Source organism: Temnothorax americanus, unplaced genomic scaffold, assembly GCF_048541705.1.
Source record: "Temnothorax americanus isolate GAGA-0224 unplaced genomic scaffold, ASM4854170v1 Scaffold9, whole genome shotgun sequence".
Taxonomy (NCBI): domain Eukaryota; kingdom Metazoa; phylum Arthropoda; class Insecta; order Hymenoptera; family Formicidae; genus Temnothorax; species Temnothorax americanus.
The window spans coordinates 3,404,604-3,428,910 of record NW_027509812.1 but is presented as its reverse complement, the minus strand read 5'-3'; the positions used below and the strand labels follow the sequence as shown (position 1 = coordinate 3,428,910).

Here is a 24,307-nt window from a genome sequence, read left to right as displayed (position 1 = left end):
AGTACAATTATTCAGTTTTGCAGTAATAAATAACTACGTTATATCAAAAATAATTTAGATAGAAAGTGACAGAAAAATATAACGAGATACGTTATCGATAATCGTAAAATAAAGATTTGCATATGTATCATTTAATTATTTAATTATGACAATGCGGTTATTGATTAATTATAATATTAATCGTGCGGGGAGTTTCTTTTTTTCGGATCACACGTCATTTATTCTGTACCTATATCTTATTTGATACATTCGAGATGCGTACCGCATATGAACGACATGCATAATAACGCATCTTTGTGTTTTCGCGGTCGGTTTTAATTCGTGGTCGGTTTTTCGAGAAATTTTTCATTATTAATTTTTTAATTTTGTCTACGTTATAAATTCTAATTTTTCGCGGGATATAATTGAGATATTTATAGAACGCGAAGTAACATTTTTTTCTGTACTTGATTACAATTTTAAATTAAAAAAACGGGTCACAAAAAGAAACGGACAATCAACATTCTCAAGTAAATAACAGAATTAGTAATACAGAAATATTTTTGATCAACCTTGCGCAGTCATTTTATAAATTAATATTTTTTGGTAAATTAACATCGCGTTGTGCATTTTTTGATACGATCGATGCTCGCGTGTAATTCGAATCGTATTCGAACGTATGCATATAATATTACTTGTCGGCGATAATAATGATCCGACACTGGAAGGAATTTTCTCCTTTCTTCTGAAGAGGAAATACAGTTGGAACGCGCGGTAGCGGTGTGAGTGATATTTAATTTCACAAATATATAACTTAATGATATAACAATATTATTCTCAAGATCTGCAATGCTGTATATATATATATATATTTCTAAAAATGTGAACGTGAATATAAAACACGATTTAACGATGTCACAACATACAATATTTCTACATGACTCCGTATCTAAAAGCGCCCTTTTTTCAATAAACTCTCATTTCAGTTAAACACAGCGTGAAAATACATAGATTATTATTAATGACAATGCTTGATTTATGAGCTCGAGATGCGATATGAAAAAAATTCAAAACGCTGATTTCGCCGAGAGGGTCGGTTTTCCTCGGATGATCGAATCAACTTAAAGCTCCCTGACGATCGGTTCTTTTGGAAATTTTTCTCGTTCGGGAGTATTAAAATGGTATTTTAATATTTTCCTTGACGTTTTTCGGCCATTTCGTATCACAACGCCGAACGGCTCAACCGAGGCAGGCTACATTTAGGCTACATTTGCAGAGAGAGATGAAGAGAGAGGACTGGATGTCTATATTCTCAATAATAAAGAACAGACACAGTCCGTCTCGCTGTTCATCTATGTCTGTACTTTTTTAAGTATCTCCCCGCTCCTCCCTATTACAGCACGCTTTTTACGTTCGTAAATGTACTCAGTGGCTTTGCATCTATCTGCATAATCGGAAGCGTAATCTCTACAATGCTCCTGTTTGCTGATTTACTTTGGTCTCGGTACGAGACTAAACATAGCATCTTTTCTCTTTACTGTTGCCGCCTACTTTTATAAGCATTTCTCGTTATACGAATCACCAACTTTACTCTCTTTCAACATGTTCCTTCTGTCACAAAATGAATATAAGTATCGTACGTACATGTCAATGTCTAAAGTAAATAAACTCGTACGTTTAAATTGGTCAGTATGTAACGATACTGATGGACGGATTGTGGACTAGTATTCATTTCAATAGACTAGTATACTTAATTTATATTTTATATAATAATTAGCACTGTTTGCTGTTAAAATCTTTGTTAAGGATTTTAAATAATAATTTATACGCCAATATTCTTTTTTTTTTAGATGAAATGTTATGGATTATAAATGAGATGCAACGATTTCTTTTTATAGTCGATAGAATCGAGGTAGTGAAACAAAGTTGCACATATTACTATTAATTTAGCAATCTCGTAAAATGTACGCATATCACAAAAACTTTCACATATATCATGCGTAAAACTGTATGAAATACGTCTGGATCTATCGTAATGTTAATCATTGGAAGCATAAAATTCGTATAAAGTAAAATGGTAAAAAATTCAATATATATTCAATGTAAAAAGTTGTATATCAAATGAAATATAGTCATCGAAAAATCCGCGATTGTCTCCCAATTATTTATAAGATGTATCAAGAGGCGCTATGAATATTCATCGCGGTAGTTTGATCATCTCTCTCGTGTGCTTTCTCTATTAGTGACTTCGATATGCAACGCTCAAACGCTCACTGAGCAATATTTTTATACATGTACGCGAGAGAGTTAATTGTACTCCATACCCTCAAGAAATATAACTTACAAGTACCCATATACCGATATAAATATCCAAGTGTAGTATACAAGTACTGCGCTTAGAATATATAAGTACTACGCTTTTGATATATGCGTGTATATATATACTGGCAGTTTTCAGAGAAAGTTCAGTCCGCGATTATTTCTTGCGTTATTTGAGCTGTGAAGGGGTGCTGGATCTGTAAGACGGTGGGGCGGGTAAAGCTAATGACGGCGGTAAACTAGCGGTGCTCGTCAGGGTAGAGTCCAATTTACGCGCTTCGTGTTCCAATAACACCGCGTCCAGCGACGGATCCTGCGCCACGGTTCTCAAAGAGTCGCCCAATGCTTGTCGCAATTGTTGCATTTCTCTACCGGCTCGCGAACTCCGTAAAACGTAAAGTTGCCTGCGCTTTATCTCTTGGTTGAGCTGCTCCCGCAATAATTGTATCTGCGACAAAATATACGTTTCATTTATATGAATTTACGAATTACGAATATTAAGATGACGACAGATTTTATGGATACACAGTGTACTCTGTGTATCACAAAAACAATATGAATGTGCAAAATATATATACCTGATTTTCCAAACGCGATACTTGCTGACGATGGCTCTGTTCTCTTGCCTCCAATAATTTCTCGGCTTGCAGTTGCGCGGCTCTGATCCGTTCTAATTCTCCGCATCTATCACGACTCGTGTCCAATAACGAATGAGAGGAATGGATGTAAGTTGATTTCAGGCGTATAAGCTCGGCCTCCTTCTCCGCTAATTGAGTCTCCAATTTGCGTATCTTCGATCTTAATTCTCTATTTTCATGCTCCAAATTGTCGAGGCTGTAACTAGTGCCCAGGAGTTCTACATGTGCCTTTTCCGGACGCTCGTAACTCTTGCTTCGCATACAACTAGACTTGCACGAAGCGATCTGGCGCTCTAAATTACGTTTGTCAGCTTCTAATAGCTTCACCTAACGAAAAGATATATATTTCGTAAATATGAAAAGTTCAATTTATGTGTACCATTCCTTGGCGCTTGCAACGTTTGTCTACAAAACATCTTACCTTGTCGTTGAGAGCATCTACTTTTCCCCTCATTTCGCTTCTTTCTCTTTGAACAGTTTGCAATTGACGCAATAGTTCTTCGTCTTTAGCCGCGCCGCTTTCTGGTGGCCATGTAGACAATCTTAATTGCGATTCTAAAGCTGATCGCTGTACCTCATTATTAGCTAGCTCGTTCTGCAGCCGTGCGTTTTGATCGATCAACGATTGATTGGTATGTTTTAAATTGCTCAAGGCCTGCTGAGACGTTTCCAAACGTTCAGATAATATTCTGCGATCATTTTCGGCATTCGAGAGTTGTTTCTGCAGCTGAAATAAAATACACGTCGATTTATAGTTGGGGAGAGGGAGAACCTTTCATCAGCGGACTCTTACCTGCTTGAGTTTTTCATTGTTACTTTGAGAGGAAGTAGTGATCTCCATTACGTTGTGTCGTAACAAATTCATTTCACTCTTAAGCTCGCTTTCCGTAGCCGATGCTTTTTCTAATGATAGTTTTAATTGTTCTATAGTAGATTTTAACGAAGCGCAACGTTCCTCTAAACTTGCTGTGGTACGGCTTTGTGTGTCAAAGCGGTCTTGCAGTTTCTAAAAAGAACAGCGTTTATGAAATTTATGTTTAAATTCCAAAAACTCTTTTTCCCTCGAAAATATATTGTCTTCGTGGATTGACATTATTAATATATTGATTCGAATATTAACACTTTTCTCAAAATATAGATTGTTGTTTTAGTGATCGCGTTTCCATCTTACTTGAATATGCGCTTCTTTTTCTTGCAGCATCATTTGCAATCTTTGGAGATCGCCGTCTAGAGACATTCTGTGCAATTCCATTTCTGTTGCTCGAGAGTCGCTGTGACGGACTTCTTTCTGTAGATTACGCTTCTCCGTTTCCAATCTGTTTAATTCTTGCTTCATTTTCTCTAGTTTATCCTAAACAAACGCAAAGTTATATGCACTGAGAGATTGTACATAGTGATTTTGAGAATATTTCTTCTAGATTGTACCTCGTACTGAGATTTTTCGTCTGACTCGGTACTCATTTTTATCTCTAAGGTTGTAAGCTTTTCACATAAATGCTCACATTCCTCGGTCTTTTGTTGAAGTGCGTCCAGCTGAAAACAAATAAAAATATTAACTCTTCCTTCCTTAGTGGGATGCAAGACATAGAAAAAAATCTATACCTGTGCGTGATAGCCAGTTTGCGTTTGAGTTAGTTTTGCTTCGATAGATTTTTTCTCTTCCTGAAGCGTCCGAATATTAGTCAGAAGATTATTGACTTTTACATCCGTATCGCTTTGGTTTTCTTGAGACTCGTTCAGTTGCTTCTTCAAGCTACACAGTTCTGTTTTGTAATCATCCTACAACATTATCATAGATTTTATTATAACAAATCGGCTTATATAATTCACTTATGAATAATATCGTTCAAAGTTCAACGTACCCTCTCGCGTTCGATTTGAGCAACTTGTTGCATAAGCGATCGTACTCCTTTCCTAACGGTTTCAGGATCAACGTCCAGTATGATATCTCTGCTACTATCACCATGGTCTTGCGCTGGAATTAAAATACATATTAACTGCATTTTATGCACCGTGAGATAATAAATAGTATCATTGTTGTAGAGATCGAAATAAAAATTTTTATTACCACGCGCTGGACTCCATCTTCTCGAGGGGCTCATTAATTTAAACGGCATGTTTACGCTTCCATCCATTTGAATACCGGCGATACGGCGTAGCGTGGAACCCACACTGCTCAGTTTCTGTTCTACTTCCTTCTTAGCAGTCTCCAATTGCGACAATTGGGCATCGAGTGCTCTTACCCTGCCTTCGGATCCTCCGAGGCGTGCCTGAAATCAGAAATACATTTTTAATTCTCGGTGCGAACCGACACGCGAACTTTTCGTTTTGCTTTCCTCGAAAATTATATACTTTTAGCTCTTGAAGTTGCTGCGTGGCATCGGCCAAGCAAACTTCCAGATTATGTTTCTGATCTTCCAATTTTCTTTCGCGACAGCGGCTATCCTCGAGCCGCACCAGCAACTCTTGTTCTCGGGCACGCCACCGTTCATCTTCTTCATCCGCTCGCGCGCGTAGTTTTCCAAGTTCTTGCCGCGTAACTTCCAAACTGTTATCTAAGTCGATTACCTGTAACAATAAGATTCGTCTTATTGACTGAAATCGAATATATGTAGAAGGACCCGCGCGTTTCTTCACCTGTTTCTTCACTTGATGCAATTGCAATTGTATTCGCTCTCTCTCCTCGATCTCGTTAGCAAGTCTGGCCTGCAGCTCTTTTTCTTCGTTTTGAGCCTGGGCATTGTTCTCGTGGCATTTCTGTAACTCGTCCTGCGTGAAACGAAGTTGCTGCTGCAGTTGTAACGCGTCGCGTTCCATGTCGCGTACTTGCGCCTGCAGACGCGTCCTCTCGACGTCCATGGTCGCTTTCGTGTCTTCCAATGCTAAACACGGACATTTTAGCAGCTACTCACACCGAATCATACTAAACGCATCTATATACTACGAAAAGAAAATACCGACTTGCTATTTTCTGGTACGACTCCTCCAACGTTCTTCCTTGTTCCCTTCTTTCGCTCTCAATTTGCTTAACGTGTTCCCGCAATTCTTTGTTACTGTTGTTGTATTTTTCTTTCTCATACGTGGTATCCGCTAATTGTCTTCGTACGTCAACTAACTCTTTGCGCATCGTTTCATTAACATTGTCAGCTGCAATAAAATAATAAGTTGATTATAATAACGATAATAATATTAATCGAGAATTTTGAAACAGAAAATTTGGGAAAGAAAATTCATTACAATCTTTGAGTTTCCTAATAGTATCGTGTAATTGATTTTGCAGGCCGTCTACTTTATCCTCCGTCATGTGCAGTTGAACTTGCAATTCTTCGACTTCTCGTTGCGTGGACTCCCGTTCCTTCCAAAGCTCCTCTATCTTTAAATCAAGTTTCATTTTTTCCTCGTTAGCTCTCAACTTTGTTTCGTCCAACTTTGTTTTGAGACGATTTAATTCGTCGCGCAACTGATTCGTATTATTTCGTTCTTGCTCGGCGCGCGCTGCGGCCTCTCTTTTAACACGTTCCAAAGTGGTCTTTTCTTCTTCTAATTCGCGCATAATAGTGTCAATTTTTTCGATTAACGCCTGTTGGTCGTGATGAGCTGTAACAAAATCAGATACATTTTAATATATATTGATAATACGACATAAAACATCATATTTACATACATATTATCGTGTTATATATATTAAAAGTATTGTTCTTATAAAGACAATTAAGACTTAATTTATTTATTTACACACCTATTAAAAGTGCTTGTTGTTTATCATTCTCGGCTCTAAGAAGCGCTTCTTCATGCTGCTTACACAAATTCTCTATGTGTTGCTGCAACTCCTCTATTCGCTGTTGAAACTGATTAATTTCTTCATTTTTGTCTCCTTCCACTTGTAATAAAGACTGTTGTAACCGTTTCTCTAAAGTTATTCTTATTTGTTCCTAAAGATAACGAAGAAAAATAGACAAAGAATGAATATATATATACATAATATATTATAGAAATAACACAATGAATTAGACAAGAAAAATTCAAATTCTGTGAATAATTGATTAAATACCTTTTCGTCGTTTATCTTCTTCATGTTATCTTCCGATTGTCTCTTCATATTAGATATAATTTGTTGAAATTCTGCGATCTGATCGCCACTCTGTTGCGTAAGCGACTGTTTGATATCTTGCGCACGTTTTTCACTATTCTCCAATTCTTTCGTTAGTCGCGTCACCTGTCCCTTCAAGCTCTCCTGTTTTATTAGTATCTCTTTCTGTTCTTTCTCTAACTGTGTCTTCTTGATATGTGTAGCTTCCAAATTGGTCTGTGTATCAAACAACACTCCTTCTAATATTTCTTTCTCGGTGCGCATTGAAGCAAGCTGCTCTTGCAATCTTTGAAATTCCTTTTCATTTGTTTCTAAGAGTACCTGTACAAACGAAAGAATTGCTTTATTTTAATATGTAACACACACGCACACACACACACACACACACACACACACAATAATGAATATAACAAATTATATATTTATATAGATAATAATATATAGAAAATATAAATTTATGTGTATAATATAGTATTAACGCAATTGTAATCATTCTTGCCTGTTTCTCTTCATTATCTTTCACAAGATCTTTCAAGTTTCTGTTTATTCGTGCATTCATTTCGTTGGATTGTTCTAATCTTTGCCTAAGTCTCATGAGCTCTTCGTTCAACGTTTCCTTTTTTCGCGCCAAGACCGATAATTGATTGCTTAAGTCGCTGCGTTCGCGTGTCACTTGACCCAATTCCATTTCCACCTTCTCCTTTTCAATCTCTAAAAATTTAATCTTTTCATTCAACGTAACTTTCTCAGATTCCACGTCAAGCCGAGTTTGTTCGGCTTGCAGCAATTCCTTTCTCAATGAATTCAGATCCCCTTGTTGATCGATGCACTGATTTGCAAGCTTATTTCTCTCGTCTGTCATCTACAATAAATCTGTAGTTAATATCAAGTGTGTGTGTGTGTATATACATATGTATATTGTAATGTTAGACGTTACTTTTTTGAATTCTTCCTGCAATCGTTGCTTATCTTGCTCATGATTAGAACACATTGCTTCCATCTTCATCAAAATCTCCTGTACGTCTGACTTTTCCAGTAGTACACGTTCCAGTTCCAACTCAAGATCACCTAAATTATTTACATTTATATCATAATTCATTTAAAGGCTATAATCCGTGAGTGAGAACACGGGATACCTTTGCTCTTTTCGATCTGAGAGATTAACCCGTCAGTTTCTAACTTTTGCTGTTCCAACATGTCTTTCGCAAGATAAGTTTTACTCAAATCTTCTCGTAACGTTAAAAGCTCCTCTCTCATTTTACTACATCTATCCTCCTCCGATCGTAAACTCAATTCCCTGGAAATCGTATTATAAAAAATACATGTAATAATTTGCGACATAATTGAAAGTGGTATATATAAAATACAATTGATTTATTTACTTCAAATCAACATCCTCCGATATTCTGCCAAGCTCATTTTGTAAATACATTTTTTCATCTTCCAAATTGTCACACAGCTTTTGTAATTTGTTATTCGTCTTCTGAAGTTTCTCGTAATTATTTCTAAGAGCCTCCATCTATAATATAAGCAATGTCAATTAACTATAATGAACGTATAGGAAAGATTAATTAATGGATCTTACCGTGCTATTAAGTTCCATTTTATTCTTATCCAACGCATTCTTCTCCAATTTCACCGTGTCGAAACTTTTCTGCAGCATGTCCTTCTCTTGATCCAGTTGTGCGCATTGCGAACGACATGTATCCAACTGAGAGATCAATTCTGCAACCTTCGTATTTAACATCTGAGCGTTTTCCTCCGCGGTGTCGCACTGCTTGCGCATCGCTAAAATCTGCTCCTTGTTCGTTTGTGATTTTATCTAACGCGACGAAATTCATAGACAAGTCATAAATTGCGAGTAAAACTTTTTCGTTATTTTTAATAAGATACCGCGTGGACGTTACACGCACCTGTAACTCGCGTATCGTTAACTGATATTTCTGCAGAGCCGCTCGCACCGCGCTTATAGTACTCTCGGCAAACGCCGGTATAGCGCTACCTCGCGTGCTTCTCTTCGGCGATCTCTGCTGGATCGGTCCACTGGGCGACAGGTGGATATGCGGGGATGCCTGTTTAGCGTCGGCGTCCCGACTCTCGGCGTCCTGAATCACCGCATGCGCGATATCTCGTAACGCGGATTCCAGTACCTCGATATCCTCCTGCATACGCACGCTTTGGCTCACCGCCGCCTCAGAAACGCCGCATCTTTCCTCCTACATTCCGAAAAGCACACCGGTCAAAATGAAATCTTGATATAAATTATATATGAGGTAAATTGATGCTTACTAAATTGCGGATTTCTCGAATAAGCTGATCTATCCGGTCGTCTTTGGTACGAATTTCATGCCGATCGGCAGCGTGTTGTTGCTTGAGTGCCGTGATCTCTGTTTTTAGAACAATCACGGCGTGTTCCTCTTCCTGTTGTTGCATTTTCTGGGACGGCTAAATATAAAGTGGGGTACAATGTAAAATTTTAATCGCAAACGTAATTACAGATTGTATACAATTATCATAACTCAATTATAGATCCTACCGTGGATTGCGCTGCAGTTGCTTGAAGCTTCATAGTGAAATTCGTACTATTGCACGCCGATGTCATTTCGTTAGACGATGAAATAATTTCGTTCCGTAGTTTGGATAAGTCCCTTTCCGTAGTAGACTTCATTTCTGCGAACAGTCTTTTAACGGAGACGACATCGCGCCACAGGTTCAGTAATCGGTTATGCTCAGAGATGTAATATTCATTGAATGCCTGTTCTTCTTCCTTCCACTCGTCTTCCTTAATAGCCAATTCCTCTCTCAATATGTCCCAATCGTTACTTAGTTTTTGCAAATCATTGGTTAGTGCCTCGTTTGTTTGATGAGACTCCTCGAGCTGATCTTTTAGGGATGCGTTAAGTTGCAAAAGTTCCTCACATCTATAAAAAAAAGAAACGTTTTTAAAATGCAGCACAATTCTACGTATCTATCTGATGTAGGGATGCTTAATGCTAATCTATATCAGGGATTTGACAAATTGCAGTTTACATAATTATTATTATTTGTTGAATTTTGTCGATAAAAAGTTTGTGGAATTTGTTATATAAATTCCTATACATAAAAATATCCTCGTTATCTGCAAAGCCTAAATTACTTACTGTCTGATCTTTTACAGAAAAAAATTTGTTTACTCCCCGATCTATGTTATTTTTACGTACTTTCGCCGTTCCTCTCCGAGCTTTTTCAAAGCAGTATCCATGTCATGAATTTGTTCCTCGCGTATATCCCGAAGTGTTTGATGGGCAGCCTCTAGCACGGTGGTGGAGGATACTGTGCCTGTCGCTGGTTTACTAGAGTCGCACGGAATTGTCTCTGCCATCTGATTCTCCAGTTCCGAACACCTCTGTTTATACTGCAGAACCTGAAATACTTACAATTGTTATTTACTTATCATTGGCGAATCTCTTATTGTTCGCGCGTCAACTAGATCTGTGTTTAATAAGGAAAACGAGCGATATGCTTGCTTTAGCTTGTAACCGCGAGACAAGAGCAGCTTGATGCTGTTGAGCCTGCCGATACGTGTCCAAACGTCTTTTGTAACTCGCGGTCTCTTCCTCCAAGCGATGACGGAGCTCATAATTTTGTCTGACTAGAGCGTCTGGCGACAGATCTTCGTCACTATTTTGTTCCTCTGTAGCACCCCCGCTGCGTGCAGAATCCATCTTACTCCCAGTGCTTCGCTCCGTCTGTAAATACGTATAATTTTCTGTTCCACTTTATCGCTGTATAAAATCGTGTTCTATTTTTATTGAATTAAAAAAAAAGTTTCTTTTATATTACATTCTCGCACCAGTACATTAAATTCTATTTTTCGGTAATTCGATATAAATATAAAAGAAAATCAATGCAAGGAAGAGGAACTGCGTACGTACAAAATAAAACATGTTGTCAAGAAATTATTTACTTTAAAGATTTTTATTTAAAATTATATTTCATAATTAAGATATGATTTATTCCAATTCGAACTTATCCACAATTATTTTTAATATAGTATAAATAGATATTATATCGATAATTTTTATATAAATATACATAATAAATGTAACGGGTGGCGTATCAAGAGCACACACGAAGTCATGTGCATCTTTAAATTTGGTTAGGGTTCTGTTTATTGTGTATTACGAGTTGCCACGGCAATGGTGACGTCAGATACACTGGCGTAACGAACTGCTTCGCTGCCGTGGAAATTACGTATAGACAAAATTTTTATTAGCGTAATATGTTATAATACAAAAATTTTATAAATCTGAACTCATATAGAATTTTATTTTAAATTAAACGTAAACCATTTTTTATTTATAATACAAAGTATAATTTTAAATCACAATAATTGTGTACGCTTGTGCGTACATCATGCGCACATACTGTTCTATCTCAAACGTTTTTTATAAGTATATTAACAAAGGCAATGAATGTTTAATATTTAATTATATTCAAATTGAGAGAAGAATTCTTTTTATTCTGTATAATAATTTTGAGAAAAGCTCAAGCACTAATTTTTATATAGAACCGTCAGTGCGTTTATGATGCGTTTTGTTCTTATTTTTTACCTCCTTGACTTTGGTGGAAGCTCTGAGAAACGGTGGCCGCCGCCTCTCCATCTGTCCCCGTGCCGATAATTGAGAAGTTCCTTTCGAAACTGGCTGCAACATATGCATAATTCCTTTCTATTAATTTGAATAGCGCGCTATTTCATGTCTTTGCTTTAATCGAAAACTGCACAATTTATCTTCTAAGTATTATTTCAAATATTTCCTACGTATTTGACGCATCTTTTTCGGAGAATTCTGTACGTGATATTTTTCTGAATTTTTAACAAATTGCGAGTTCGAGCTTATCGTCGTAATTGTAACTGACCTTGACTGTAGAATTGTTTTCTCATTTGAGATGTTTTGACGAATAAATTCAGACTAATTAAGCTGATAAAACGCAACAGGACTAATCTGCATCCGTCCAGTTTGACTTTTTTTTGCTTGTAGATCGTTATCAGCTCCTAATAGTTGAACCCGCGACCGCCGACATGTATTTTAACACATTTATAGTTACGATATCAGCTTATTTATTGATTGCAGCACGGATGCAGTCTTTGCTATCAAAATACGCCATTATCGTAATACGAAGACGAAACAAATTGGCGAAGTAGTTCTATATATTTTCTGTGTTTTGTCTCCGCTATTGCATCTTATATCTCAATCGTTTTTGGGTGAACGCATTGCCGAGATAATGTCTAATTTACTTTTTTAGCTTTTACACGCGTTAGTTATAGTACATGTAAAATATATGTAGCTGAAATAACTCGTGTCTCTTGATATTATAATTATAATTGATCGAATTTCGCTTTAAATTAATTAATTTCATGCTATCACGATGCTTGCAATTCGGAGTATAATATTAATAATAGGTAAAACGAATGCATGGCAAGAATGTATATAGTTTTGATAATGTCAGTGATCGTTGTTAATTATCAGACAATTGTATAATAGTTTGTCAAGGCCGACGTCCGCTTTATGATCATTACAACGGTTTGGAATGTATATATCAGTGGCGGGGTGGAACGCGGTATTAATGCATGAACCGAACCTGCGGTTTATCTCGCGGCAGTTGTTAACCCAGCTGCTAAATTCTCATGAGGCGTTGGTAACCGTGTACGATCGCGCGAATAAATGGCTGCGGAACCGTACGTCGTAAGATCTTACCCATAGAATCGAATCGATCGACTTCACTCTTCGTGCCTTTCAGCATTGTTCTAAATAAATCATTGTCCATGACGGGATATCGTAAATTTTAATGGCATTTAAGGCAACCTTTAATAATCGTCGAGGGTTCAATAGATTTTACACGCCCGTTGTGGAGACCGCAGTTTTCAAAAGATTTTCTGCGATTTGGAAACTCGATACAGCTTTCGCGTGAGAAAAATATCTACCAAGATGTGTTCAAACGTCTTTCCATGACGCAAACGATAATACGTAAAAGAGTGACGTGCGATTGATATTCGCGCCGGGTTACTGAACGCTTCGAAAACTACAATCTCGGATGAACACGCAGAAATCGATTAGGCTTCGATCCGTAGGACGTAGGACAAAGTCCATTCGAGGGTGACGTTACTCATATGTAGAGACTGTAATGTGTCGCCGGTTCACGCGGCACATTTAAGCCATCGTGACAACTTAAAGTCGTACAGAGGAAGTGTCTTCGTACGGGAAGTCGAGCCGGCGGTATATTCGCCGGTGATATCCTGATGGCGGACCAGGTTGGGCATATATCGATTGGTGCCATTCAGTGCCTGGCAGTGGGCTCGAGCTTCTTCTATTTCCCATTTGCTCAGATGCCAGATACTAAAGGCCCTTCATAGGGAAGACAAAAAAATTAGGCACGGACTCGCGCCGTACTCGAGTTAAAACGCTTTGCCCCGAAAGGGGGATTCAATTTCTCCGGGAAAGACCGTGGAAAGTGAGAGGGAACGAAGAGCCGGTCATTTCGGCTCTTCTTTCGATTTACCTAACGGTATTAAATGTATGAAATTGAGGACAGTGTCTAATTATGATCGTTTATAAAGTTGTTAAAAGTCATCGTATTACAAGATCGAGATAACTTCGAGTAGAGCGTTTTGCAGCGACGGTTTCTCTCCTCGCATAGTTATTCCAGAAGAAAACGCGTAAATATCTCTTTTCGGCACTCCCTTATATCGCTGACTGATATAAATATGAACAATTATATGTATAAAACATGTCCCATCGTTTAGCTCCCGTTTATTGGAGGCGCACATGTCGTGCGGAACGTAGTTTAACATTGGACTTTGAGATCAACAATAATTTCAGATAATCGTATTTGTCACGAGTGACAAATGAAGTGCGGAAATGTCAGATTCAAAGTGCAAAACTTTGTTTCGGTATCAATAGCGACCCAGACTGGAGAGGCGTCTTCATTTATTATGTGTCTTATGATAGGCGGTATCTCGTAGGCAATAGCATTTTTTTACGAAAAAGAGAAAGATACGCAAAAAATATCGGTTTTTGAGTCCGATCACTCGCAGCCCTCGTGCCGATTGATAGCCGCGTCGTAGGAAGGTCGTTTCGTATAATTCTCGCATCAACGCGAGAATTATACGTGTGTAATTCCAACTTTGTTACGGAATCTGTTTCTGTTTTTTTTTTCTGTCAAGGAATTTATGTCGCCGAGGTCTCATCGAGGGGCAGCAATCGAGGCGGATCGAGCCGTGTCTGCCTGCCCGTATCTAGCTGACAAGTATATAAGTTTTTACAGACTATATGGCTTCGTGGGTCAGCGAGACCGTACCGTCTTTTCCCTCTTTCTCTCGGTCTTCTCGTTCCATCCCGCGACCCGATAAACACGCGCCTTTGGAGAAGTGTGTATGGATTTTTAACAGAATGGTGGAGTCCATGCATGCGTCTGTGTTCTCCTTCTCCTTCCTCTTTTTTTCCCGTTCACTCTTGTTCCCTTTCCGTTTCCGTCGAGACGGGACAAAGTCGAGAATGCGATACCGAGAAATTTCACGTAAAAAAATGTGAAGGTCGGAGGCCTCGACGAAAGTCACGTAGCCCTGTTGTGCACGAATCGGAAAGCGCGGATTTCGGCTAGTTCGGTTAGTTTCCCTCGATCGAGCATGAGGAAATATAGATAATACGCGAACGGGCCGGGATAATGGCCTATACGTCCGCATCGCAACGTGAGAGAATTCAAATGGACATGCAGACATCCGCGACAGTTTTGTAATGGATGGCCTATCTTTGCCCTCGATCATGTGCAGATTGCACCAATTCTTGTTTCGCGTTATCGTAAATGTGTCACGAACTTCATTAAGAGATCATCATATATTATTACGCAAGTTTACGCACGAGCCGAAGGCGAGTGCGGTAACCGCACCCGGGAATTTTCATCTTACCTCACTTGTTACACAAATAACTATTATAAAACCGAGACATGCTCTTAGAGAACTTAGTAATCTTCGTACATATTCCAAAACATTTTGCGATGACATTGCTATCGCTTGCTGTACCGAAGAAAAAAATAAGAGATTACGGAAAATGTCTATGCTGCATATGTTAGATGTATCGTGCGCGAAACGTGATTTTGTTACACAGTGTCCTTACGATAACCGCGCTTTTGGATTTTCTAATAACATTTCACAGCACTTCTATTAACGACTTCGATTTTTATCCAGTGCCGTTACGATCGATTTCATTTGTTTATTTGCGAATTGTGCTGCACTATCGGCACAATTTCGTCATTTCGACGTGAAGTCCCGAATAAATGAGAAAAAGGGAAAAAGCAAAACTGTTTCTTCATTTCTTATACGCGGAAATTACTCGTGGTCAATGTCCAATGATTAAAATCCGAAGTCTAATGTGTTAAAACGACATCACATGATTAATTGTGAAAATAAGAAATTGTAAGAAATTAAAAATAATAAAAAAAATATGAATTAGACATCATTTTGTGTATATGTAAATATACGTGTGCATGTGTGTATACAAAATTAAACATTTTTGTTTATTTGACTTGAATGTTGATTGAAATGTTGCATCAGCGCAATTGATACAATTTATATAACGATGATGGACATTGCCCGCAGTGATCTGAAAACCGCAGCATTTTCGAAATTAAGCAAATCACGGATATATGATAACGTCTTTTGCGATTCAAACTAAAACGCATCCGGTATTTATAAAAATCTGTGCGATTTCGATCGCGGAAGAAATTCTTAAAATGAGATCGGCTTATTGGAGTCCTGCAAAACCCTCGAGGAAAAACGGTGTTACAAAGAATATTGTATACCTTGTCGCGTATGTTGTCATATCGATCGAGCTCCTCACACCGTGCTGAGTGTGTCAGTGCAAGACTCATCGATGATGATGTTATAACGATCGCGAGGAAGAAAAAAAATCATATGTGTTTCCGCCCAATAAAGAATCTTCGCTAAATATGACACGACGCGTAAATATTAATTTGTCCAATAAAAAAAAGGCAGAGAGCAGATGCGCTTAGCTTTTAGCAAGTGCTGAGAATTGTGCGCCAAGTGTGGAATACGTTTCTAAAAACGTTTTTATCTCGTGCATGTAGCATGTATGATGTATCGAGAACATATGTAGCAAATACATATGTGACTGGTGAATGAGGTTGCAACACATGACAGAATGAACCCCAGTTCATGAATAGATTATTATGATTTTACGTCGACACCCCTCTTCACAACGAATGCGTCATACTCTGTAAAACTGCCCAGTGGTCACTCTCGATTTTACGATCAGGGATATTATTAAAGATTTGCATCAACATTTATCATCGGATCGAAAAAGTTTAAAATTTTAATAATTGAAAATGAACGTACTTATTAATTTTTATTAATTATAACTTTTGTTGATTAAAAAAAAATTGCTCCTTTGAAGAAACTCCAAAAATCTACTTCAACTTTTTTTAAATAATAATTTAAAGAAAATAGTACTGAAAAAGTATTCTTTCACACATTTGTACATTGTACATTGTACAAACGAATAAATATAAGAATTATTTTTTACACTACACGCGAAGAATATAAAATCTCGAAGAATATAGACAATAAAAATATATATAATTATTTTATTAATCATAAAGTTTTTTATAATTAATTAGATTTTACGTTCTCATTTTAGTTGAATCGTGAGGGAATCAGACAGTAATAGGATCTTTTCTCCATACCACCAGTGTTTGTGCGGTTCGAGATAATGAAAGGAGTCAATCAACTCTCGCTGGCGTGGAACTAGTTAACCGATGTTGCTAACGATTTCATTTCTACGCTCTCAGCGAGCGCTTAACTGAACCTTACAGGACTAACCGCTTGTTTGAAGACTTGGTCGATCAATTGCGCGATAAGGGTGGCGTACGTAATTAGGCATTGGAAATCCATGTTTAATCGAGGGTTCAATTGTCTTTAGATCAGACGGTTCAATCTAAATAGAAACTTGGAAAACATGAAATGCTATATCGTACGTGTTAATACTAACGAAATTACGCACGTAGTTATTAAAAATATAGATGTGTAATCATGAAAAAATTGAATTATTTTATTTACTTCGTGACAAATGCAATTTTTAAATGTCAAAAGGTTCAGCATTTCTTTGTTAATTTCTACAACATAATGCTTTATAAAAGCAGGTATTATTACAATGTATAATAAAAGACGGTAATCGATTTTAATTGCGCTTTCAGCTACCTACTTATTTCGTCACACTTCTCTTGAAACCTGAGAAAACACGCTTTTTTTTTTTATTTTATTTCAAATGCAGAAGCATATAAAAATCTAAACCAACGGATCTCTCTTTGACAATTCAATAACTTATTTATATATTCAATAACATCTCTCTCTCTCTCTCTCTCTCTCTCTCTCTCTCTCTCTCTCTCTCTCTCTCTTTTGACCTAGAAAGCTTCAGAGTATTTTTTATTGGAAAATATTATTAAAAATTATTAATACATAATTAATAATTAATAAAAAATATATATTAATAACAGTTGATGCCAAGATAAAAGAACCATTAGTACAACTCACCCGCGGCATCTTTAAAGGATATTTCGATGTTCGAATTGGTGTCACGATGATCTCTCGCAAAAGAAGTTGGAAGCGAGTGCTTTCTTCGGCGACGAGGGAGGACAGCTGGCGGCGGTACGGTTTCCTCAGGGCTTCTCAGGGCCTAACAGCGGGGGTGCGGTCGCTTGCGTTCGCCACGGACGGCTGGACTTCACTGAGGCGCCGTCGACGAATCGGCGTCGCGACGCTTCTGTCGTCTTGTTCCTGCAGGGGATCCCACCGCGGGTGGCGGGATCGCGTGCCGCGCGCGGCGCGGCGCCCACGAACGCCTGAACGCGGTTCCCGCAAGTCAACGGGGACGGGGGGCCGTACGCGAGGGTGTCCCGGCACATGTATCCCCCCGCGTACGCGGTGAACGAGGGCTGAGCAATGTAGACGTGGTGTGAACATTAGAGCCGGGAGAAGTCGAAATTTGCTACCTGGTTACGCGTAAACGGACAGAACGTTCAACTTGATATCTTATCAGTTTTGTGATTGTAACTGCATATCGATCGCTTTAAAAGGATATGAAAATTTCAAATAATTTTAAAAAAATTACAAATAAATAAGTTAAAGTCATATATAATGATAGACGTGATGAATGAATGTTTGTTATTTGTGATCGAAAATTGTTATTTATAATATATATATTTTTTTTTCTTTATTGATTACACACATATAAGAGATTAAGGCAAGAAATGGAAAAAAGTATCGATAATTTTTTTAGAACATATATTTATATATTCAATATATGTTTTACAGCATATATATTATGATTGTAGAATATGATCATTTTTATACTCATAGAAGACACGTAATTAACACTAATTAATAATAATAACTTATATAATAATTAACATGAAATTTCAACTTTGCTTGCAGAATTACATGTTTTTCTTTTTGCCTTTCTGCCTTTCTTTTTCTTTCGGTAAAAAATTGTCTTTAAGTAAGCTTTTAATTATTTTAAAGTTGTCGCTCGTAAAATGAGAGAATTCAATTGCAAAGTATGAGGAATAAATAGATATCGAAAATGTCCTCGAATATTCCGATGAACGGGTAATCCTTCTGTCTTCCGGATACCGCTCGACGTGTTCGCCTACCCGGACTGGCTGATCAAAACTTTCTTTTCGTGTAATTGCCCGAAGGAACGAATATCGTTTCGCATGTTCGATCACGTAATTATTTCCTGCACGCAGGGAAAATATATTTCTTTCGAAACTTGTCGATGGAGGCAATCCGCGAATGGTACACCCCGCTCTGGGGGGTTGGCTCGTATTAAGCTTTTCCAATCTGGAGAATCGTCCCCGCGCCTTTCCACGTGGAACCCGACGCGGGTTCTGCTTATCGCTGTGGTCACGTCAGCTTGTTTTCGGAATTTGACCCACAAGGGATATATAGGTTACATGGTACCGCGCATTCGGAATACGATAATCCCTCCCCTCCCATCAATTCCTGGCAAAACTAAGTTTTCAACTTGTGAAATGATATATTAACTCCTACCATTGTCTTTTGATTACGGACCATAAAAATTAATTTTCCAATTTTCAGAATTAACATTTTCTTCCTGAAATTAAAGATTCTCCTTAAGAGACAACCTCCTTAAGGGATGCTTTACGTGTAGGAAGATTTATTACGTTATCACACGCGCGAGACTAAATCTACCCTCGTCTAATTACGCGAAGCAGAGAACGAACATTGTAAATTGGAAAAATGTGCGACTAATTGCTTGAGTTTATATTTTTATTATTCTTGTCAGAAGTAAAACCTAAAATGATAGGGAGATAGATTTACAATCGGAGGAGGCTCTATTTCCTGTCAGGAGGCGGTTCCATTTCTGTCAGTATTATCGGGACACGCGACGGGTTAACGTCCTGAATTACAACGGTGGTAAATCTATCTTCAGATTTATTACGCGGATGTCAGTGTCGAAAATTCGTGCGACCCGCCGCTCCGGATGAAAACCGAGACAACGTGGATTGCAAATATATTTAAGTGGGCGGATTTGAGTATCGACATCAGAGATGCGGAAGCGCGTGATGTTTAATCTCTCCATTGAGACATACATATGGCTTTACCGCGCACTACTACATATGATAGATCTAACAGTATTAAAGAAAGAATTGAGAACTTAGAAAGATATAATGTATTACGCATTCAAACATGAGGAATTAAGTACTAATGCGAGACACCAATAATTTATGAGGATAGCCGTCAAAGATGCTACGGTGATCCTCTTCTCAGGGTGGGCCGTCCATAAACCAGGACTCTGTAGTGGAGCCCTCGCGAGTACTTCGACCTGAACTTGAGTTTGACGAAGTCGTGACCGATTCCGCCGGCGGTGACCCATGCTGCGCCGTTATCATCATCGGACAGCGAGTTGAAACGTATGCAGGTGATTCTCGCGTCCGTCGGTCCGTAATCCGCCTCTACCTCCTAGTTACAATCGAGAAACCTTCGTGAATGGATTAAGATAACTGTCAACAAGTGGATCTAGATCCGAAAGGTACAATTAACAGGACACGATTTGCGATATGATCGTAAACGCACTTGATAACCACCAGTTCGGTGCGGTCTCCTGACGTCATATTCCCAGATCAGCTCGTCGTCGGCATCCTGTCGACACTCGCTGATTCCCTGCGCCGTCGCGAGCGAAACGACGCAGAGGAGTAAAAATGCTGGCGATCGGAACCGCATATCTCCTCTCGATCCTCGACTTCTTTCGCCAAGGATGATGCGCCGCGTCAAAAGAATACCAACCGAATTAGAGATATCGACTGTCGAGGAAACAAATGAAGAAAAGAAAGAGAAAAAATTATAACGTACGATGTTCTTCACTCTGCGCGATTCTTTCAGATATTTTCGTAGAAAGACGGTGGTTTATTGTCGAGCGACGAGACTCCGGATAGCACTAACTGAACGAACGGTCAAATAGCCGGTATGTCGATACGCGCCGAAAGTATCGCCTTCTGGAATATTGTATTTGCTCGTCGCGTTGCAGAGGAGATTAGATACAATGTCGGTATCGTATATCCGCCTGCCCGCTCGCTCCGGCCGTGTTGTTTCGAGAAGAGCGGACGGGTAATCGACGAGCCTCGGGTGCGGCCTCTTCTCCGTTACGCAACGCACATCGAAATCGGATGTGTGCATCGTAAATCCCGGGTGCTCGAGAATTGCAAGGAAAATGCGTCATGGGTTGGCGGTTAAACGAGTTAGGCATACAAGCGCACATACATATATCCGACATTGGCTGAAAATCTTCATACAGTTTTCTCAGAATTCGAAGCAAACTGTCACTTGACTTATGGATCGTCAGTTGAAATCCTAGAATTTGACAACGGTAACGAGAATTCCGTGTTCGCGTTTTTATATTTTGCGACTCGATGCTCTTTTTTCCAACAACACGTTTCCGCAGTTGTTTGAAAAAGCGTGCACGGAAGACGTTCCGTTTCGATTACGTTCTACAATTTTTTTTAAACCGAATTTCTCGATACTTCCAAGTACATGATTGCATACAATATACCGCGCTCGATGTAATCATTAACCGGCATCACGCAAAATCAACTTTGCCAACCCTGACCCCGCTGACGGCGTCATTTCTGCAATGCGTATCGCACCTCGGTTATATTTATTCTGTTTGTGTAAAACAGCCTCTTATCTGTTTAACAAATTCGTGAAGCTACACGAGAGAGTAGCTACGACTGTTGTAGATGCTTCGACTGTTTGTATGCTGCAACTAGCTGCGATTTTACTTACATAACTAATTTATGTAATAATTATTGAACTATAGGTGCTTAAAACTAAATTATTTTTATAAACGTATTTATATATAACACTATTTTCTTTCCTTGACGGTCGATCGTGATTCGTGGAGTTATGCAGGATAGGTTCCTGCGTCTATCGCAGAAAATGAGAAGCTAATATGGGGAAAAACTTTCCGACGAGGTCAGTAAAACAGAGACAAAGTATTCATCAATTCTCTGTAATCTCTAAGCAACAAACGTCCCAAAGCTCACCATAAAACACTTTGCTATTGTGTCGCTTGTCCTTTAAATAACGTTAAAAGATTTAGCGAAAGTAGATTTGCATATAAAAGCTGACGCTTAATCGTATCCTACATAGAGCGTGTCTTTGGTGTAACAAGTGCTCTTTTTGGTCTAGACGGCGTAAAAAGTGAAGCTTCGAGTTCCGAAGAAAGGGGTATTGAATTGTAAAATATTGCAGTCAGCGAACAGCGGCGAGAGATAACTGGCTGGCAGTAACCAGACCATCGCTATGTCAGCCAGGTGAGCCAGGTGAATCGGTTCCCACAACGCCGTGCCTGGAACCACGCGATTCACGTTGCCTAAGGAAATGACTTTACTTCTTGTTCTCTACGCTGCTAAACCAAGTTAGCGGCTTTTAAGTCCTTTTACTTTAGGCTTCATTACAGCGAGATCGACTTGGCCGGGGCGATCGTTATTATCGCTGTTATATCGGAGGCAGAGTCATGATCGTTATTATGTCAGGGATATTATGTTCGTCTTAAGTAGAAACGGAGGCGCATCACCGCCTCCCTGAATGAGAGGTCGGCTAGCTAAGTTTATGGGAAAGATAGACGCTTTTATCGCGTGCCTCTCCTGAGGGAGAGTAAAAAATGAAGGAAGGGTACCGGCGTATATTGATTTATTTTACTAGCCGTCGTCAAGGAACTGCATTTCAATATTATCGCATGATATGTCTGCGTTACATACTTTATTGCCGCCGTTGTCCGAATCTCCGACTTTTGTCCTTGTTTGGTGAAAAACGAGATGAGCCGACTAGAGTCTTTTATTTCCGTCTCTGTTTATATGGCAAGCTCATTATAGAAAGTGAATATTTCGCGCGATTTATCGTATTTTACGTGATAGAATATTTGAGCAGAATATATAGATATAAATAAAATATATCGTAAAATATTCACTTTCTGAGATGATTTTTCCTTGACTTAGGGTCGGTTGTTCCAACCTATTGGTAAGCTAACTAATAGTTAAATCATATGTTTATCTTTGCCTAATTTAAAGGAAAAACAAAGACATACATATGATTTAACTATTAGTTAGTTCACCAACAGGTTGGAACAACCGGCCCTTATACATTATACTTACCTAAACATATTGGAGTTGTAAGATACGATGCTAAAGATATCACCTAAATAGGGATAAAAGTTGAAATTAGCTTCGCGACACCTTCAAGACAACTCATACCACTTTAGAAGATAGTTTCTTACCGATAATTTTCGTTTTCGAATATAATTCTGTATATTTCGCGAAATATTAATGTCAGTTTAGTGCCCTTATATCTCAATCGCGCACTCGGCGCGTTTTCATCTCTCTTAGCATGATTTTTTACGCCGAGGCACTAAACTGTGGAGGAATTATCAGCGATAAAACTATCGCCAGACAGCTTTTGCATATCGCGTCTTATCAGACCGAATTTTTCCGCTAACACGTGAACATTTCCACTCGTTTGTTTCCATTTTTTTTTATCATCGCTGGAAAATCGATATTCCCGATGATTCTTATCGGAGTCGATCGTAGTCTTGTATAGCTTTGTCGGCAACTTTGTCGCTGTCGCTATCGCTATCGCTATGGCCTATTGTGCAAGGGGTTTTAGTATTAGATTCTTGAAATCAGATATTAATCGGATATATGGGTTCCTGACCAAGTGCAATAGTATTGAAGGCTGAGGTGCGAGGAATAAGCTGCGGAAAACGAAATTGTAAACACGTGCTTCTTTTGTTGACAAATTTTACAGTGCAAAATTATTTACTTGAATATAAAAATAAAGGCTCACAAGATTAAAAATCAATTACAACAAAGGAGCATCGAGCCATAACAAGGTGTTAAGGTTCATGTATTCTATATTAATTAAAAATTTACTTGAAATTAAACTAGATAAGGTTATTATAATTTCCAACTTGTATAGCAAGAACTGTGGTGTACGTAATGAAAAATGTAATCGTGTCGTAATCCCGCGTGATCAGTTACATTAGTCGAGACTGAAGGCGACTAACTAAGAGTTAATTTAGTGGCAAAGTTGATTGTTCGGCGACGTTGACGCGAATATCTGTATTCGGAGAAAGAAGCGACTGACAATGAGTATAGTAAGTTTCGAAGAAGAAAGGGAAAGAGAGGTGAAAAAAGGAGAAGAAAAGCAGATAATACCCTGGCGAACTGACTTTTCTCTCTCTCTCTCTCTCTCTCTCTCTCTCTCTTCCTCCCTCTCTCTCACTCTCTTCACGAACCGGCGACCCCGAGCTGTCAAAGTCCGTCAGCCAGTGTTGCCCCCGGGTCATTCCATCTATAGCGAGGTATTATTTACAGCTTTACGCGTACAATCGCGTTGTAAGGAGATTATAAGCTCCAGTCAGCCAGTAACTCGTTAGCGAAACGCCCTCGATATATGCAAGATGCATTACGTCGCGCTCGTTAGCACGAACAAACAGTACGATTTTCAGCGAACGATCGATCTGATCAACGATACGATCGCGATGACGTGCATTGGTCATTGCTCCTTTAATATAATAGCACGCTTGACAAAAATCTCTCTGAATTTTTATAAAATTACTTTTTCGTTGAAAAATACTCCGTATTATAAGTTTATTAATATTTGCAGTATACCAAGGCGATAGATCTTACGGCTCGAAAAATATATGATAAT

General features: G+C 38.6%; 2 protein-coding genes and 1 long non-coding RNA gene across 6 annotated transcripts; 1 reads left to right on the top strand and 2 right to left on the bottom strand.

Moving 5' to 3' along the window:
- Positions 1 to 701: 701 nt before the first annotated feature.
- On the bottom strand, positions 702 to 17,880 carry Root (ciliary rootlet coiled-coil, rootletin). Of its 3 annotated transcripts, none has more exons than XM_077425180.1 (27): positions 17,612 to 17,880; positions 11,619 to 11,711; positions 10,533 to 10,754; positions 10,227 to 10,429; positions 9,563 to 9,947; positions 9,316 to 9,471; positions 8,940 to 9,242; positions 8,612 to 8,848; positions 8,409 to 8,545; positions 8,163 to 8,323; positions 7,964 to 8,094; positions 7,526 to 7,888; positions 6,988 to 7,347; positions 6,676 to 6,868; positions 6,174 to 6,533; positions 5,898 to 6,083; positions 5,574 to 5,818; positions 5,289 to 5,504; positions 5,005 to 5,206; positions 4,799 to 4,911; positions 4,539 to 4,715; positions 4,362 to 4,469; positions 4,108 to 4,287; positions 3,730 to 3,942; positions 3,358 to 3,663; positions 2,877 to 3,263; positions 702 to 2,746 (listed from the first exon to the last, which is right to left on the bottom strand). In XM_077425180.1, the coding sequence occupies exons 1-27, from the start codon at positions 17,618 to 17,620 to the stop codon at positions 2,468 to 2,470; spliced, it is 5,925 nt and encodes a 1,974-aa protein (XP_077281306.1). In that variant the 5' UTR covers positions 17,621 to 17,880; the 3' UTR covers positions 702 to 2,467. The 3 variants fall into 3 exon arrangements, with proteins under 3 accessions (XP_077281306.1, XP_077281305.1, XP_077281307.1); XM_077425179.1 differs by lacking the exon at positions 17,612 to 17,880 and adding an exon at positions 14,972 to 15,521; XM_077425181.1 differs by lacking the exons at positions 11,619 to 11,711; positions 17,612 to 17,880 and adding an exon at positions 10,941 to 11,153.
- LOC143908025 (uncharacterized) lies at positions 14,681 to 17,262 on the top strand. The gene is made up of 2 exons (XR_013260022.1): positions 14,681 to 14,933; positions 16,719 to 17,262. It is a non-coding gene; the product is annotated as an uncharacterized LOC143908025 (long non-coding RNA).
- A 472-nt stretch (positions 17,881 to 18,352) lies between the features above and the next one.
- Positions 18,353 to 20,853, bottom strand: LOC143908023 (uncharacterized). 2 transcript variants are annotated; one of them, XM_077425259.1, is made up of 3 exons: positions 20,453 to 20,853; positions 20,177 to 20,342; positions 18,353 to 20,062 (listed from the first exon to the last, which is right to left on the bottom strand). In XM_077425259.1, exons 2-3 carry the CDS (start codon positions 20,321 to 20,323, stop codon positions 19,850 to 19,852), a joined length of 360 nt encoding a protein of 119 aa, XP_077281385.1. In that variant the 5' UTR covers positions 20,324 to 20,342; positions 20,453 to 20,853; the 3' UTR covers positions 18,353 to 19,849. The 2 variants fall into 2 exon arrangements, with proteins under 2 accessions (XP_077281385.1, XP_077281384.1); XM_077425258.1 differs by having other exon boundaries at positions 20,449 to 20,846.
- Between the last annotated feature and the right edge of the window lie 3,454 nt (positions 20,854 to 24,307).

Coding starts and splice junctions, on each gene's coding strand:
- LOC143908023 (XM_077425259.1), bottom strand. CDS start 20,323: ATGCGGTTCCGATCGCCAGCATTTTTACTCCTCTGCGTCGTTTCGCTC. Junction 20,063..20,176: donor ACCGAACTGGTGGTTATCAA/GTGCGTTTACGA, acceptor GATTGTAACTAG/GAGGTAGAGGCGGATTACGG.
- Root (XM_077425179.1), bottom strand. CDS start 15,067: ATGTCATCGCAAAATGTTTTGGAATATGTACGAAGATTACTAAGTTCT. Junction 9,243..9,315: donor TTCGAGAAATCCGCAATTTA/GTAAGCATCAAT, acceptor TTCGGAATGTAG/GAGGAAAGATGCGGCGTTTC. Junction 4,912..5,004: donor AAGATGGAGTCCAGCGCGTG/GTAATAAAAATT, acceptor TTTTAATTCCAG/CGCAAGACCATGGTGATAGT.